Here is an 18,723-nt window from a genome sequence, read left to right on the forward strand (position 1 = left end):
AATGCAGTCTCATTTGCTAGTTTTTAGTAAAAGAATCCGATCTTTTCTTTCTCGTTACCTTAGAGTTCCAATGCTAAGGTAATGCTGGAGGCTAAGTGTGGAGCTAAGTGCCTTCGGAGGACTCTGTGGAAGAGCATTTGAGGAGATGCTTAAGGGTGCAGAGAACTGACCAGTCTGTCTTTAAGTAAGGGCAGAAAGAACGGTTGTCCAGGTTATACTGGACACTCCCTCCTCTATCTACCCCTCCTCTCCTTTTACATAATTTCCAATTCCCACACTGCCACTTCTTTTTTTAAAAACACCTGTTTCTTGCTTGTGTCAGCTGTCATACCAGGCTGTTAACTTTTTTTTTATTATTATTATTATTTACCATGAGCAGATTCAAGTGTGATAAGATTTGAACTTGAGTGTTTCCGGGGTCAGCAGGGCTGCTTAGACGTGGGCTGTGTGATGGGGAGAATCTCACTGCACCTCCCTTCCTCTCGCCCCATCCTCTGCGCCCCCCCTTCTTAGTGACGATGTTAGAAAACAAGTACTCCAGGGAGCAGCTGGGCCTCCCTGAGTGTGCTCTTCTCTCGTCTTCACACAGCAGGCAGGCAGGAAGGGGGAGGGTAGTGTGTGCCATGACCCAGAACCAGCCCTGGGATCAGTGCAGGTGGTGCTGGAGTCAGAACGGATCATGAAGACAGGTAACACTTGTCTCACATCCCCAGCGTTGGGCAGTGGAGTTTGCTGTTCCCCGCAGGTTCTGTAGACTGCGATTGCATTCTCACAGATGGACAGCTGCAGACATGAGGACAGGAGGGCTGTCTCCTCCGGGAGGAGACTCGGAGTGTTGTTATCATGTCACCGGGTAGAGAGTGCGGGAGAACTGCTGAGCGAGTCACTTCGTACCTTTCTGAAGGAGAATCTTGTAAGCAAAGATAACTACTGTCTGTCATACAGTGTTTTCAGATGCGTTTGTGCTAGCTGGGGAAAGATGGTAGAAAAGAACGACAGTCGTGGTTTCTTAAACAAAACATCAAACTGAGAAATTGTGGCTGGGAAGTGTGAGAGTATACAGACGCTCATTTAGTTTTATACTAAATCTTTTTTTAAGGTCTTAGCATTTAATATTCAGCAAACCTATACAGTTTCTAAACTATCATGAGCTCCTGAAAGGTAAAAGGGAAACCTCAGTCTTGAAATGTTGATTTTTTTTTTAAATCATGACAGCATTTTACCATGAAATTGAGTAACTTTTGGTAACACCTTCCGTTTCTTTGTATGTTTGTAATAATGGACATTTTAAAACATAGGAATGTTTTGGTTTGTACAGACTTTGGCAAATGCGTGTTAATAAAATTCATATTGACTCAGATAAACATTTTGACTCAGTTGCTGGGTTCTGTCTTCCTCCCCTTTCTCCTCTCCCTCCCTTGCTCTCACCTGTTTTTTTTCTTTTCTGTGCTGGGGGTGGAACCCAGGGCTGCTCAGGCGAGGCCAACAGTGCACCACTGAGCTGCACCTGGCCCATGTGTTTATATCTTTTTGGTTCACCTGTAGACATATCCTGTCTCCCTGGCACCCTAAAGGTAGATTATCCTGTTTGTAAACTAACGGGGAATTTAAAACCTGTCAGGAGTAGCAGGGTTCTTGTTACCATTACTGTGAGACAAATGGCCAGATTTTAATGACTCAACAGTTGTCAAATGCCTGCAGGCTCTGTTCGATAATTTCAGTAGGGCAAGGACAAGAACTGGTTTCTGTTCCATAGCTAGGTTCTCAGCTAGGAAGACTGAAAGATCATGGGGCTGGAGTTGGCCCCCTCAGTGCTGTACTTGGGCTGTGTGAGTGGAAGCAGAAGAGTTCTAACTGGTCACTTGGGTCCCTTCTATGTAATGTAGCCTTCCCTGGCATGGTGGCCTCAAGGTAATCAGACTTAGGCCGTATATTGAGACCCCAAGCAGCAATGTTATCGTGAATAAGGCAGTAGCTGTGTTCTGTTACCTGCTCTAGAGGTCACATGCCCTCATGGCCACTGTATACTCATTAAAGTAGTCAGAAACCCGTGCAAACTCAAGGAGAGGACACAGATTTTTCCTCCTGGTTTAATGACAGTAGAAGTGCATGCGGGATGGGAGCTGTTATGACGATCTTAGAATCTGTCACACGGAGTAGCTTCTGGAACTAAAACGGACCCAAGAGCTAGGCAGAAGCTGCAGTGTACTTTATGTCCTGCCTTCAGACAAGACGGTTCCGTAATTTCTCCACCATCCTAATGGTTGCAGAGGCAAAATTACCAACATTCCAGCAGGGGGAAGGAAAACCCACATGTTCACCCCAGGAGCAAGAATCACTAGGGTTGAGGTGGAGAGATGGCTCACTGGTTAAGAGCATAGGCTATTCTTCCAGAGGGCCCAGGTTCAGTTCCCAGTACCCATATGATAGTTCACAATCATCTATAATTCCAGCCCAGGGGACCTGACCCCGTCATCTGACCTCTGAGGGCACCTCTGCCTCCTGGAGTGCAACATCGCTGCCAGGCTCTTGTCTCTGTCTTAAGGTTGTAGTGAGGATGAAGTAGCATTCATGGAAACTGTAAGCCCGTGCTCTACCCTGCGTCCGTGCAGTGGTGTAAGCTGTCAGTATCCGTGCTTCCTTAGAAGCAATGCTTTCTGTTCAGGGTCCCGCTGTATAGCCCTGGCTGGTTTGGAACTCTGAGGTCCCCCGTCTCTGCTTGCCAAGTACTGAGTTAAAGAGTGTGCCACCACACCCTATCTTCTATTTCTTTTTTAGAAAAGCATTTAAGCCGGGCGGTGGTGGCGCACGCCTTTAATCCCAGCACTTGGCAGGCAGAGGCAGGCGGATCTCTGTGAGTTCGAGACCAGCCTGGTCTACAAGAGCTCGTTCCAGGACAGGCTCCAAAACCACAGAGAAACAAGAGCTAGTTCCAGGACAGGCTCCAAAACCACAGAGAAACAAGAGCTAGTTCCAGGACAGGCTTCAAAACCACAGAGAAACCCTGTCTCGAAAAAACCAAAAATAAATAAATAAATAAAAAATAGAAAAGCATTTAATGTATATAGATGCTTTGCCTGCATGTATATCTGTGCACTACAGGCATGTGTGTTGCTTAGAGAGGCCAGAAGAGGGCATCAGATCCCCCAGAATTGGAATTACAGGCCCTGTGGTGCCAAGACTGGAACCTGGGTCTTCTGGGAGAGCAGCCAATGGTCTAACATAGAGCCATCTCTCCAGCCCCGCCTCTTTTTGTTACTTGAGAGGGAAGGTGATGGACACCTTAGAATGAACCTTCCTCTGTCTCCTCTGCACTGGGCTTTGTGTTTCCCAGGCCACTGCTCTACCATCAAGACACAGCTCCAGCTCTGGCCACTTTTTTGCTTCCGGTAAATTAAATTTTTACCACCATCTGAACTAGGTGGCTCGAGCCTGTAATCCCAGCTCTTGGGAGTCAGAGACATGACTAGGTGAAATTTGAACTTACTCTGGGCTTCAGACTGAGACTTTCAGCCTGGCATGATGGTACACGCCTATAACCCAGCAGAGGCTGGTAAGTTTGAGGTCAGTCTGGTCTACATTACAAGTTCTAGGATAACCAGGAATATATAATGAGACCTGACTCAAAAAAAGAAAAATACGAATTGCAGTTCAACCTTCCTGTTAAAAGTTATAATCTAAACCGGATGTGGTGGTGCATGTCTTTAATCCCAGCACTCAGGAGGCAGAGGTAGGCGGATGTCTGTGAGTTTGAGGCCAGCCTGGTCTACAGAGCAGGTTCTAGGACAGCCAGGGCGATACAGAGAAACCCTGTCTCAAGGAAAAATAAAATCTAACAAAACAGAACTTTACTTTCTGTTTTTTTTCATTTTAGCTAATTCTTTATAGCCAATTAATTTTTCAAATAATTATAACTGTTTTCCCCTTGGACCTATTGGAAACTCTCAGTCCTCATTGGGTATAAAAAATATTGTCTCTCTCTCTCTTTTTTTTTCTTTTCATTGAGACAGTTTCTCTTTAGCTTTGGAGCCTGTCCTGGAACTAGCTCTTCTAGAAGCTTCTGCATTTGAAGCCATCTTGTCTGCATAGCAAATTTTAGGGCTACATAGAGAGATGCTGTCTCAAAACAACAAAAAACGTAAACCAAAAAACCCAATTGTCCAAATAGAAAAGAAACTGCCTGGAGTGAGCCACCAGATGTATTACAATAATGGCAACATGAAGCTATAAAAATCCGAAAGTGACATCTGGTGGTGGAGGACAATTGGTTGAAAGGAACATAAGCCGAAACTTTCCCGGGTGATGAGGATTCTGTCTCGGGTCGTCTGGTGTTTACATCAGTGAGCAACATGACACACTGAACTCTGAACACTTTATGCATTCCGTTGCAAAGCCCATCTAAGTCAATAAAACAAGGTACTGAGAGATGCTGCTTAGTCCAAGAAGATGCTGCTGGGAGCACAGCTGGCTTAAGACCACGTGCATGCATCTTTTGGGCAGGGGTGGTACTCCTGGGCTACAGAGGACATATGAATCCTGGCTGCCACTCAACAGCTGCGTGACGGGGAGCAAGCACCCAGAATCTCAGAGCACGCCAATTCTCTTATCTGTACAAAGATGCAAATCTTTCTTAAGGGAATCCTGGGAAGATTGTTTTTTTGTTAATTAACAAAAGGACTAACGCCAGGAGATCTTACTCTCTAGAGTCCCAGATTGTAAGGAGTTTTGCTGTTTGGGATGTCTGTACGAATGTCACGTTTTACCATTTACTGAAAGGTGTGGGTATTTGGACACAGAGGAATGTCCTAGTGTCTAAGACAGGTGCAGAGCTCCAGATAAGGTTTCCAACGACAGCATCCCACATCTATTTTCACGTGGTGGTTTCCAAGGAAACAGGATCCTGAGCCCTCTTGATAACTCAGGCCTGCTGATAATCCCTTTACACAGCCCCGTGCGCTCTGAAGCGATCAAAACGCAGCTTCTGTGGCTCAGTGTTCACCTGGCAGGCTCACCCTAAGGGCTAATCCTCTGTACTGCAGAAACCAAGCCGAAACAGAGGTGAAGCCCAAGGCTGTTTCTCTGCCCCCACAAACTTCCCTTCATCTGGTATCTGGTGACATAGCCCACGGTTCCTCCAGGGTATGGTTTCCCTTGCAACATCTAGTCAGTGAAGGTACCTTTCTCAGATGGCTGGTAGTCGTAGTCTTCATCAGGTGCACGCTGTCTTGGAGATCGCTGATTGTGAATATAAAATGCATTTCCAATGCTTAGTGTCTAAAAAGCTCTTTTTTTAAATTTAATTTTTTTTGTTTTTTGTTTTTTGAGACAGGTTTTCTCTGTAGCTTTGGTGCCTGTCCCGGAACTAGCTCCTGTAGACCAGGCTGGCCTCGAACTCCCAGAGATCTGCCTGCCTCTGCCTCCCGAGTGCTGGGATTAAAGGCGTGCGCCACCACCGCCCGGTTTAAAAAGCTCTTAAGGAATGATAAAGTTAGGGCCAGGGTGGGAGAATAGTTCAGTTGGTAAGGTGTTTGCCTTGCTAGTATGAGGACTGGGGTTTGAGCCCTAGCGCCCCCCTTTAAAAAGCCAGGTGACAGGGCTATACAGGGAAACCCTGTCTCGGGGGAAAAACCAAAAACAACAGCAACAACAAAAGCCAGGTGTACTAAAAAGCCAGGAGTAACGAGCACACACTTCCAATCCTAGAGCTGGGGAGGCAGAGACAGGCAGATCCCTTGGCTGACCAGGCAGACTATCCAGCGTGATTGATGCCCAGCAAGTTCCAGGTCCTTGATGAAAACTCCTGACTCAGAACAAATTGCAAAGAGACTAGGGAGATCTCCGTTGTGTTGCTAAATTGCTGCTCAAGCATGAGGAACTGAATTGGGATCCCCAGCGTCCACATAAAGGAAGGGTGTGGCCCACTTACCTGTAGTCTCAGTGCTAGCAGACAGGGTCCCTGGGGCTCACTGGACAGCTAGTTTAGCCTGAGTTGGTGGCTCCAGGTTCAGTGAGAGACCCCGTCCCAAAATGAGAGTGACTGAAGAAAAGACATAATGTCAATCTCTAGTCTCCACACTCAACACACATGCACACGTGAGTTCACAAACATACACACACACATGCACACACGCACGCACATACACACACATATTAGAGAAATCAAGATGATCAGCACTGGAGGAGTGATACTGAAGGACTGTCCTCCACAGGCGTGTGCACACTTATGCACACATACCCACACAGAAACACACACATACACAGTAGAATTATCTAGGCTTGGGGGCATCTGTAATCTCTTCCCTGGGGAGGCTGTGATAGGAGGATTGTGGTGGATGGGAGGTCAGCCTGAGCAGAGTGAGACCTTGCTTGTCTCAAATCGCAAACACTCTCCCCACCCCGACAAAACCGTACACAAGGGCTGGAGAGTTGGCTCAGTGCTCAATTCTAGTTCAACTCCCAACACCCACATGGCAGCTCAGAACTGTCTGTAACTCCAGTTTCAGGGGATCTGACACCCTCACACAGACATGCATGCAGGCAAAACGCCAATGTACATGAAATAAAAATAAGTAAAACAAAACCACAGGTTAATAGTTTATTGAGGTAAATTTATATATTTCAAGAAATGACCTGGCTCGGAAACAGAGTTTGTTTAATCTTCTTACACTCTTATCATTCCAAAAGAATTAGATATAATATTTCAAGTGGTGCACCATACAATTACGAATGTAAAACACATATATGGGACTGGGGAGATAACTCAGTGGTAAGAGCAGCATTACTCTTGCAGAGGACAGCACCCACGTTGTACAACTCACACTGCTGGTAACTCCAGCTCCAGGGGATCTGATACCCTCTTCTGGACTTTGAGGGCAGCTGTGCTCAGGTGCACATACCCATAGATAGATAGACAGACAGACAGACACATATATACACATTATTTAGAATAACAATAGATTTTTAAAACATAAAAATTTTAAAACACACTAATTAAAATTTCACATTAAAATCTCAATAAGTCAATAAGTAGTGTTCTACTAGTCATACTTGCAGAGAGATTTTTCTTTGGGCCTCCACTGCCTGGCTTATATATTACATCTTTAAATGGTCTGCACTAACACAATACCTTAATCAAGAGCAGAAATATACATACAACAAAATTGACCTTAAATTTGTATCTATAAACCAAGATCCATAGCAATGCAAAGCATATCCCCCTTTAAATGTAAACAAACATTTATAAACAATCATTTAGGGTATTTGGGCGTATTTTTCTCAAAACTGCTTCCTGCTTTTTGTTGGGTGAAGTGTTTTGGGGGTTTTATGGAGAATCTTGGCCCATCAAACCATATTAGCCTGGAAAGAATCCACAGGTTCCCATCATCTGTGGAAACAAAAGAAGAACTTCTTTTACAAAGCAACATATCCTTAGATCCAAAGTTTGAATCAAGATACCTTTAAAGTATACATGTTCGTTTATCTTAACAGCCCATACAATGAAATATCTCTCTGAACTTAGCTCATTCACAGTCAAAAAATTCAAAGAAAACATAATCATATACATAATCCAGACTCTCTGTGTATTATCCATCTTTATGTAGCTTATTTTCCTTTACTCCTTTAATCTATGACTGTCTGTACTCTGTCTCTTTAAAGGCTTTGTTTTATTATGATTTTTAAACAATTTACTTCTTTTTATAACTCTCTATACTCTTTTTCTTCTTTCTCCCAAGCCTACGTACATTTTTCCAACACTGTGACCCATTTAGAGGTCTTTTCCATCTGGATTTGTCTTTATTGTGTGTGTATCTGTAGTTATTTTTTGACCAGGAACGCTTCTCTAAAAAAAAAAAAATGTAAGTAGGCATGGCTAGGACCAACTGTGTGGCTCAGTTCATGCTACACATATTGCCCCAGCTCCAGCATTGCAATGAGTCTGTGTCACCATTAAGCAATTTGTAGCCGGTTGTGGTGGCGCACGACGGTAGGATTTGCTGAAGGAGGCAGAGGCAGGAGGATCACGAGTTCGAGGCCAGCCTGGGCTACACATTGCCGGGCGGTGGTGGCGCACGCCTTTAATCCCAGCACTCGGGAGGCAGAGGCAGGCGGATCTCCGTGAGTTCGAGACCAGCCTGGTCTACAAGAGCTAGTTCCAGGACAGGCTCCAAAACCACAGAGAAACCCTGTCTCGAAAAAACCAAAAAAAAAAAAAAAAAAAAGCAATTTAAGTGCTCGGCCTCCTGAAAGAGCCAGAGCTGTTCATTCGTGCAACTAGCCTGAACCAGGAAGTCACCATTTTGAAACTGCATGGTTTTTGTTTGTTTGTTTGTTTGTTTGTTTTTTGGTTTTTTGAGACAGGGTTTCTCTGTGGTTTTGGAGCCTCTCCTGGAACTAGCTCTTGTAGACCAGGCTGGTCTCGAACTCACAGAGATCCGCCTGCCTCTGCCTCCCGAGTGCTGGGATTAAAGGCGTGCGCCACCACCGCCCGGCTTGTTTTGTTTTTTTTTTCTGCTACCACTGAATTGGGAAGACCTCTCTTACAGGAGCTGTGACACCCGTGTTCACCAACAACAAACAGAGCCCATCTGGGGAAAAAAAAATAATGCTGGATACCAAGAAGCCCACGCTTAACTCTGTTCCTTTGTGTCTAGAGTTCCTTTCTAAGCTTTTCCAGGTTTTACGTGGATATAGTCAGCCCCATGTTGGGCTCCAGATGAAGAGGAACGCCTCAGAGGAAGAGGAACACTAATTAAATAATCCCACACTAGCTCCGAATAGGCTATAATAAGGTGTTCTTTATTAAAGAAGAATGCACGGATCACAACAAGGAACAGGAACAGAATCCAACATCCAGGTGTGGTGATGAGCCCACAGGCTTTTTGGTATTCAAGGCCACGCCCAACCTAGTCCAGCCTCTCAAAGGCTATTGGCTGAGGGAGGTTCCCCATCATGCTCACGAGCGTGGTGGCTCCTTCACCCGTGGTTTCCGCCTGTGACCTTGGAGACCGAGGATGTCAACAGGAAGTTCTGGGTTTGATGAAGAGACTGCCTTCGTGAATAAGGTGGAAGAGTGACTGAGGAGGACTCCTGACATCAGCTTTGTACCTCCACATGCAGGAATACACATGTGCACCCACACACTTGCAACCATGCGTACACACATATGCACACCATCCATACACACATGAAAATGAAAAAAGAAAAATGAAACCTACTAAAATTTTCTGTAGCAATTCAGTATGATGAAAATATTTCTTTCATTCTAAGAGACTGGAACTTTCACTAGACTACACCACCAAAGTTAAAACACACTTGGGGGGCTGGAGAGATCAAGAGCATTGCCTGCTATTCCAAAGGTCCTGAGTTCAATTCCCGGCAAGCACCTGGTGGCTTACAACCATCTGTAAAGAGGTCTGGTGCCCTCTTCTGGCCTTCAGGCATACACACAGACAGAATATTGTATACATAATAAATAAATAAAATAAATATTTAAAAAAAAACAAAAAAAAAACACACTTGGGATTTAAGAGTAGCCAGGTGGTACACTCCTTTAGTCCAGCACTCGGGAGGCAGAGGCAGGTGGATCTCTGAGGTCTACAGAGCGAGTTCCAGTAGATTCCAGGCAACATAAAGAAACCCAGTCTTGCTGGGGGGTGGTGGCACAAGTCTTTAATTCCAGCAATTGGGAGACAGAGGCACAGGGATTCCTGTGAGTTTGAGGTCAGCCTGGTCTACAGAGTGAGTTCCAGGACGGCCAGGACTGTTTCACAGAGAAACCCCGACTCAGAGTGGAGGTGAGGTGGAATGGGGTGGGTGGGAAGAAACTCTGTCTCAAAAAACCAAAAATAACAACAACAAAGACAACCAAAAACTTTAACAGTGTTGCTGGTCACAGTGGTAAGTGCCTTGGATCCCAGTGTTTTGGAATTCCTGACCCCTGGGAAAAGATCATAGACTCAATCCAATTATAATTCAAAGATTATTGATTACCACTAGTAGAACCACAATTTCTGAAGCAGACTTGAGACTGCTGTGCAAAGGGGGGGAGGGAAGACTTTTGAAAGGGGAAAACCCCAAGTAGACCTTGCGTATCTGCACAAACAAGCCAAGAGCTATTTAGCTCTGCCAAGATTAGGTAGTCAAGGCAACCTGAATGTCTGTGTAAGCAGGTTACAGAAACCAGAAAGCAGTTAGTGAAAACAGAATAAGGAGATGGTCATGGCTGTACATTTCTGGGTAGGTGGGCGAGGTCACGGAGTCAGGGTTACTAGGAACTTACTTTCCAGGGACTGGAGTTAGAGGTAAACAGCTAATGGTTACCTAGGTGGATGCCTAGCATGAAATGGAGGGGTTTTTTGTTTTGTTTTGTTTTGCCATAACAACAGCACTTGGGAGGCAGAGGCAGGTGGATCTCTGTGAGTTTCAGACCAGCCTGGTCTACATAGTGAGTTCCGAGACATCCAGATCTACATAGTGAGAATTTGTCTCAAAAAAACAACAATAACAATAATTTAAAAAAGACTTGCTGGGGGCTGGAGAGATGTCTCAGCGGTTAAGAGCATTGCCTGCTCTACCAAAGGTCCTGAGTTCAATTCCCAGCAACCACATGGTGGCTCACAGCCATCTGTAATGAGATCTGGTGCCCTCTTCTGGCCTTCAGGCATACACACAGAAAGAATATTGTATACATAATAAATAAATAAATTAAAAAAAAAAGACTTGCTAGCCTGGGTGTTTCCAGCCTATTTGTTTAACCTCTCCCTAAGAACAAAGAGCCAACCTTGTTTGTCCTGGATTTTCAATGTAATCATCTTTTACAGCGTAAGCTAATGCATAGCCACAGTCCTAAATTATGTACTTCCCCATGCCCCCGGCCTAGAGGAATGCATGTATGTTATGATAATCAGTAGCTGGAAATAAAAAACTTGCTGAAAGTGGCCTTAGAAAACGACTATCTACCGTGAGCGCTGGATAGTGTTTGTTATCTGGTCAGCTGGGGTCAGCTGGAGTCAGGGACTTAATCCTTTGTAAAACCCTGTTAAAGATTTCTGTAAGGTGTCCCTCGTTCCTTGCCCCCTGCTCTCTGTGCTGTTCGGTAAATACAGAGCAGAAGGCCTTTGTGACAGACAATGGAAGACATGGAGAGCAAAGGAGAGAATTCAGGCAGCTTGCTGTAGGTTAAATGATACAAAGAGGAAGGAAGTGTTTCAGTTCTGTCCTTAATGTGACATCAGTCTGTTATTGGGGACTTTATGTTTATTTTATTTTATTTTTTTTTTGGTTTTTTTATTTTTTTTATTTTTTTTGGTTTTTCGAGACAGGGTTTCTCTGTAGCTTTGGAGCCTGTCCTGGAACTCCCTTGGTAGACCAGGCTGGCCTTGAACTCACAGAGATCCACCTGTATCTGCCTCCCAAGTGCTGGGATTACAGGCGTGTGCCACCACCGCCCGGCTTTTTTTTGGTTTTTGAGACAGGGTTTCTCTGTAGCTTTGGAGCCTGTCCTGGAACTCCCTTTGTAGACCAGGCTGGCCTCGAACTCACAGAGATCCGCCTGCCTCTGCCTCCCGAGTGCTGGGATTAAAGGCGTGCGCCACCACCGCCCGGCTATGTTTATTATTAATGCATTCAAACTGATACATTTCAGTGCCTTATGTTAGGAATCTCTAATGCATTAAAGCTGTGCAATAAACCATAGATTTTGACATAAAACTATGAATCATAAGGACTATTAGATGTTTTTCTTTGTGTTGTGCTATGTGTGTGAATGGTGTGTGCACATAAATATACAGGTGCCTGAGCGTGAGTGTGCACATTCAGAGGATGTAGGATTTTTTTTTTTTTTTTTTGGTTTTTCGAGACAGGGTTTCTCTGTGGTTTTGGAGCCTCTCCTGGAACTAGCTCTTGTAGACCAGGCTGGTCTCGAACTCACAGAGATCCGCCTGCCTCTGCCTCCCGAGTGCTGGGATTAAAGGCGTGCGCCACCACCGCCCGGCTAGGATGTAGGATTTCTTCTCTTGTTCTCTGCGCTAATGCCTTGAGGCAGGCTCTCTCACTGAACTGGAATCTCCCCTCTTTGCCTAGGCTGGCTGAGTAGTGAATTCTGGGGACCCATATGTATCTGCTCCTCATTGATTGGTTACAGGCATGTGCATCTATGTCCAGCTTTTTCTTTCTTTCTTTTTTTCTTTTGAGACAAGGTTTCTTTGTGTAGCCCTGACTGTCCTGAACTTGCTCTGTAGACCAGGCTAGCCTCAAACTTACAGAGATCCACCTGCCTCTGCCTCCAGAGTGCTGGGATTAAAAGCATATGCCATCACTGCCCAGCTAGGTTTTTTTCTTTCCTTTTTTTTTAAAGACATTTATTTTGCCGGGCGGTGGTGGCGCACGCCTTTAATCCCAGCACTTGGGAGGCAGAGGCAGGCGGATCTCTGTGAGTTCGAGACCAGCCTGGTCTACAAGAGCTAGTTCCAGGACAGGCTCCAAAGCCACAGAGAAACCCTGTCTCAAAAAACCAAAAAAAAAAAAAAAAAAGACATTTATTTTATGTATTTTGCCTCCATGTACCATGTGTGCCTGGTACCTGAAGAGGGCATCAGACCTTCTGAAACTAGAGTTATGGGTGGTTATGAACCACCAAACGGGTGCTGGGAACCAACCGAACCCAAGGACATCACTCTTGACTGCTAGGCCGTCTCCCCAGCCACCGTGTTCAGCTTTTTACCTGGGTGCTACTGGTATTCAAACTCAGGGCTCTCACCCAGTGAGCCCTTACTATGTTTTTTTTTTTGTTGTTGTTGTTTTGTTTTGTTTTGTGCTGGGATTAAAGGCGTGCGCCATCACCGCCCGGCTTTGTTTTGTTTTTTTTTGAGAAAGGGTCTCACCGTATATTCCTGGATGGCCCAGAACTTGCTGTGTAGACCCAGTTTGCCTTGGCCTTGAACCCACAGAGCTCTCCCTGCCTCTGCCTCCTAAGTGCTGGTGGATTAAAGGTACATGCCTCCATATTCAGATTTTATTAGAATATTAACAACCAGTTTTGAGTGATGTTTTACTCTTTTTTCCTTTAGGGGGGGGTCCACCACCCAGCCCCCAAATAAATCACATAGAGAGGCTTATTCCTAGTTATGAATGCTGGGTGTAGGATGCAGGCAACTACAGCTCCCTTCATGGTCATCAGTAGCCCTCCAGTGCAACGTCCCGTCCTGTCCATGTTTTCCCTTTTGCCACATGCTCACAAAATGGAACATTCTATAAAATCATTTTGCAGCTAGATTCCAGAGTGCTCAGATTTTCAGGAAATAGCTGAGAAATTCTTGTTTGGCCTCTAGGAGGCAGTGGCAGGGAGAGATCTATGAGCCTGAGGACAGCCTGGTCTACATAAGGCGTTCCAGGCCAGCCAAGACCACACACATTTGATAGAAATAAGCAGATTCTTTTTTTTTTTTTTTGTGGTTTTTCGAGACAGGGTTTCTCTGTGGTTTTGGAGCCTGTCCTGGAACTAGCTCTTGTAGACCAGGCTGGTCTCGAACTCACAGAGATCCGCCTGCCTCTGCCTCCCGAGTGCTGGGATTAAAGGCGTGCGCCACCACCGCCCGGCTAGAAATAAGCAGATTCTTTGGAGAAACTTCGACAGATAATGAGTTTTGTAAAATTGGATTAGATTTTTTAAAATTTATTTATTATGCATACAACGTGCTGCTGGCATGGAGGGCACCAGATCTCATTATAGATGTTTCCAGCAACCACACAGTGACTCACGATCATCTGTAATTAATGAGATCTGGTGCCCTCTTGAGGAAGTGACCTGGAAGTCCTCATCAGCTTATTGCCCGGCTGGGAAATGAGGTTTTTAAAAACATTTAGAAACTAGATTTGTGTGTGTGTGTGTGTGTGTGCGTGTCTGTTGCTTGCCACAAAAAGGTACAGGAGGTCAGAGGAAAATTTGCCGACTGTCTCCTTCTACTATGGGGATCCTTGGGCTTGAACTCAGGTCTTCAGGCTTGACAGCACATGCCTTTGCTTGCTGAGTCATCTCCCCTGGGAATGGGTTTAGGGAAGCAGTGAGAGAGTTAGTTTAGTGTTTGGGTTTCCAATCAAACCTCAAGGTGATAAATATTCTATGTCCTAATTTTCTCACCTGTAAAAGGGAAAATAATGCTTACTTTTCTGTGTTAACTTTTGTTGCACTAAAAAAAAATCTACTTCATGGGCTAGAGAGATGGCTCAGCCATTGGGGCACTGACTGCCCTTCCAGAGGACCCGAGTTCAATTTCCAGCATCCACATGGTGGCTCACTGCTGTCTGTAATTCCAGTTCTAGGGGATCCAACACCCTCACCCAGATATACATACAGGCAAAACATCAATGTATATAAAATAAAAATTAATTTTTAAAATCTACTTTAAAGATAAAAACGGGGGTGCTTCCTTGCTGTGAAATGTTTACAAATCAGTGCCCTAAAGTGAGGATTCACGCACAATGTGTTCCCAACAAATATTATTGCTTTATTGCTTAGATTATGAGTGGAGGGAGAAAGAAAAATAGCTTGAAACCCATAAGAGCCACTGATTGGCTACAGATCTGAATCTCAAGATTGCTAATTCTCCCTTATTTGAGCTTGGGTTCTTAGAATAGAACAGAGTAGGAAGTAAGGGTTGAGGTAATCTCATACACTGTTATGCAGATCGAAAATTCTTGCAAGCTGTCAGTGGACTCCGGGGAGACATAACATGGCTGGGGAAACTTATTCAATGAGGTCTCTAACTATTTGCTGTCATTTGCCCCATCTAGTGTTCCCCCAAATCTGGAGGGATCTGATATCTAAGTCACTGTCTGGTGCCAAAGAACTTGCACTAACAGTGGCTGTTCAGGGAGGCAGTGGGCTTGGAACACCTAGTGGAGCGAAGGGACAGCCCCTCACGTTATTGTGGAGGAGACATTGAATTGAGGCAGCGTTGATGATCTTACTTCTCCTCCAAAAGTGCTTGGCTTCCTGTAGTATGGAACAGACAAGATTAGACTTAAGTCCTTCCAAGGAGAATGGTGCCCCCGATTTCCAATAGGGTATCCCCCGAAACAGCATCTGGACTAAGTTTTTCTATCAGTAGGGCAATAGCTCCATGGTATCAATGTCACTATATATGAGCTTTCAACCCAGCAGTGTCTTTCTCTCCCGAGTTCTTGAGATGATTTTTTGGGCTTCAGGAAGAAGCGTTTGCAGTGCCCGTTCAGAGTTTGGTATTTCACCTGTCTGCTGTGGTTTATTGAGGTTGTGGTGGCTTGTTCTACTGAGTGAGACATTCCTACTGATGGGAACCCTGCCAGCAGATAGCAAGGTGAACAAGTCAGTGAACTGGTTCAGTCCATGCTCTATGAGTAATAGAGTCGTTGTAGAGCAAATGATCAAAGGTATACCTCTGGTCTTTAATTTGAAAAGTGTCGGCAACAGAGGATGCCAAGGACAGAGTGTGTTAGAACTCAACAGCGATGCGGTTCTGATAATGCAACCGTTGATTGAAAAGTCGGGTCAAACTTCAGTTTGAAGTAATGCCACTCAAGGGCTGTTCGATCACAATCTTGAGGGTCCCTCCCATCAGTATGAACCTGCTTTTCTGGAGAGCCGCTCATCAACCCACTCTGGGTGTTCCTTCTTTGTGCAGTCCTCTGGTGAACGGAGGTCTTAATTTCTGGTCTGTATTGAAATAGCGGTGGGTGAAGTGCTAGGCGAAAAACGTAAACATCATATTCATGCTCTGGGGACCAGGGGTAAACTTTCTTCTTAGAACTTTTCCCAGAACCTTTTGAATCAGGAAGCCCTTTTTCCCTTTTCGCACCTTGGGAGTTGGGCAGGCATCTGCTAGAGGAGGAGGGGCTCTGGTGTAGTAAGAGAGGTGGAAAAGGCTTCCCAGTTTTGTAGGTACGGTGTGTATCTTGTAAGTGGGTGGGCTGTCAATCAAATGCGATCTGGTTGACAACACGTATCTCTTGACTGAATTCCGCAGGAAGGGAATGCTATTGATAATGTTCCAGAATCCCTTTAAGTGGGTGAGCATGGAGTTCACCGTGCTGGCGGTAGGCTTCAGCAGTAACTTTATTCTCGTCAGAGAATGTAGGTGTTGAACATTTTTCAACATAGAATCCTGTCCGTACAATCGCATTTGTACGGGTCCAATCCCACGCTCATACATTCACCTCGGTTTTGCAGGGTGGCCGAGAGCCAGTGCCGCACCGAGCAGTAGGGTGCGTATCGACATTTTGGAGGCCGGCACGCGGCAGAGCGTAGGGCGAGCCGTCTATAGGCTGCTAACTGCGCAGCTGGAGAAGTTCGGTCCTGCGGCGACGACGTTCGCTGCAAGCAGTTTGAAAAACTCGCAAATGACAGCAGCGCACGCGCACCAAGGGCAGAGTTTGCGCTTGCGCACCGTCAGTGGGCGGGGTCAGTGCGCACGCAGTCGTGGCTCCTTACCCCCGCCCTTTCTCTTCCCGGTTTTCTTCTCAGCTGCGGGGCCAGGCTAGTGGCAGCTTCCGGTAGGAGCGCCGTGAAGCGCGACCCGGTTTCTGCTCCTTGTCATGTCCTACGGTCCCTTAGACATGTATCGGAATCCCGGGCCCTCGGGGCCCCAGCTCCGGGACTTCAACAGCATCATCCAGACGTGCAGTGGCAACATCCAGCGGATCAGTCAAGCCAGTGAGCGAGGGGACCCAGCTGGGTGTGGGGGGGGGGTGGCGACCAGAGGGACAGGCCTGGGTGAGGTTGCCAAGACGCGGAGCCCGGTCCCGGCGGCAGCCAAGGCCACAGCCGGGGCCGCCGTGAGCTTCCACTCCGGGTGCGGCGAGCTGCTTCCTCGGGTGGGTCAGGCTCGGGCCCTTGAGGTCCACACCCCTATCTTGAGCGTTGTGAGTTCACCGTGTTGGGTCAACAGAGCTGACTTGACAGCCCGAGGGTGGGAGGGAGCGTGTGTCATCTCCAGGACTGTGAACAACAGTCTTGACTTGACGCAGTGGTCAGCTGAATTTTTCCTGTCATCGCCACCTCCCCACCCACCTCGCTTTCCACAGTTTGGATCAGGGCTTGCTTGCTGGTTGAGACTTTGGGTTCCTATTCTGCTCAGCGGTCGGGTCGTCAGACATCAGCAACTTTCAATTCAGGGAAGTGGCGAATGCGTGTGTTTAATACACTGTGCTTCCTGTAATTAATTTGGAAATCAGAGTCAATGACTGGTATTTAAGGGGTGGGAGGACTCCTGTTTTATTACAGAGGATGCACCGGGAACATTTTTAATTCACGTTGTCTTTTGTAGCAAAGAAGTTTTTAAAAATTTGAGCATGAGGATTTCATTTTCTGTCTCGGATATGGTACACAGAGACGCTTGGCTCCAAGTGCTTACTGAGCGCTGCTTTCCTTGAACCTCATTCTGCACCATCAGAGCCTAAGGTTGTAGCTGAGAGACAAATACAGGCTGTCTCAGGGGACTCAGAATCGGCCTAGAGCCTCGTAAACAGAACAGAAGCAGCTTTTGCTTTAAAAAATGGTGACGACCATCCGTGTTATTATTGTGTTTTTGTGAGTTTAGCTATACCTTGTTAATAGGTAGGGTCAGTTCTGAATTACATATGTCCTAAACTTTAAAGCATAAGCTATCGCTTTGCTTTTATTTTATTTTGTTTTTGAGACAGAATTTCTCTGTAGCTCTGGCTGTCCTGGAACTCACTCTGTTCCAGGCTGGCCTTGAACTCAGAGATCCTTCTGCCTTCTGAGAGCGGGGGGGATTAAAGATGTGCACCACCAAACCCAGCTTGTCCCTTTGCTTTTAGATCTAAATGCAAATTGTAGAATTTGAGAGGTGGGGTTTCAGTGGGAAGGGTTAGGACTGGGTGTTTGGAGGTAGGAAGAATATTCGGCTTGTTAAACCCAGATATTAGAAACACAATTAATGTGATTGATCATTAGAAAAATGTGGTACTTGGTCTTCCAGTTCCCTTTTGTCAAGGAGCCGTACTACAGGTTAGATCAGCAAATCCTGGTTCAAGGGGCAGACAAGAAGGCTCAGGGGTAGGTGCTTGCTGTGCGAGCCTGATGGCCTGCTTTGTGTCCCAGAGCCCATGGAAAGGTGGAAGGGGCAAAGTTGTACTCTGGTCTCCACACACTCTTCCCTTACATGCACAATGTGTGTGTTTCCATTAGTTTGTATGTATGTTCCACATAGTGTACAAACAATAAGAATAAATAAAAAACTGTCAAAGAAAATTCTGTGCCAGGTGGTAGTGGGTATATACTCTTTAATCTCAACACTCAGGAGGCAGAGGCAAGCAGATCTGAGTTCGAGGCCAGCCTGGTCTACAGAGTGAGTTGCAGGTCAGCCGGGGCTTCACAGAGAAACCTTGTCTTGAAAACAAACAAAAAACAAATCAAAAAAAGAAAAAAAAGAAAGAAAATTTGTTTCAAAACTGAAGTTTTCTCATAAAGACTAAACCTAATTTAAATGTCTTTCTGTGGAATATTCTGTATTTGAGTATTGAACTGAGTAGTAGGCATAGGAACTGGCATAGATTCTTTTTTTTTTTTTAAGATTTATTTATTATGGGCCGGGCGGTGGTGGCGCACGCCTTTAATCCCACCACTCGGGAGGCAGAGGCAGGCGGATCTCAGTGAGTTCGAGACCAGCCTGGTCTACAGAGCTAGTTCCAGGACAGGCTCCAAAGCCACAGAGAAACCCTGTCTCA

At 45.7% G+C, this 18,723-nt stretch overlaps 1 protein-coding gene and 1 pseudogene across 1 annotated transcript in view; one reads left to right on the forward strand and one right to left on the reverse strand.

Moving 5' to 3' along the window:
* Positions 1-14,866: 14,866 nt before the first annotated feature.
* LOC121448706 lies at positions 14,867-16,571 on the reverse strand (annotated as a pseudogene).
* Positions 16,457-18,723, forward strand: part of Stx12 (syntaxin 12) — a 29,525-nt gene continuing 27,258 nt past the window's right edge. The window contains exon 1 of the mRNA XM_041652303.1: positions 16,457-16,687. Coding sequence (XP_041508237.1) covers positions 16,570-16,687 — 118 coding nt within the window. The 5' untranslated portion in view covers positions 16,457-16,569. The remainder of the gene's footprint in view (positions 16,688-18,723) is intronic.

The sequence above is a fragment of the Microtus oregoni genome, unplaced genomic scaffold, assembly GCF_018167655.1.
Source record: "Microtus oregoni isolate MIOR12 unplaced genomic scaffold, Mior012 000005F_ref0000423, whole genome shotgun sequence".
Lineage (NCBI taxonomy): Eukaryota > Metazoa > Chordata > Mammalia > Rodentia > Cricetidae > Microtus > Microtus oregoni.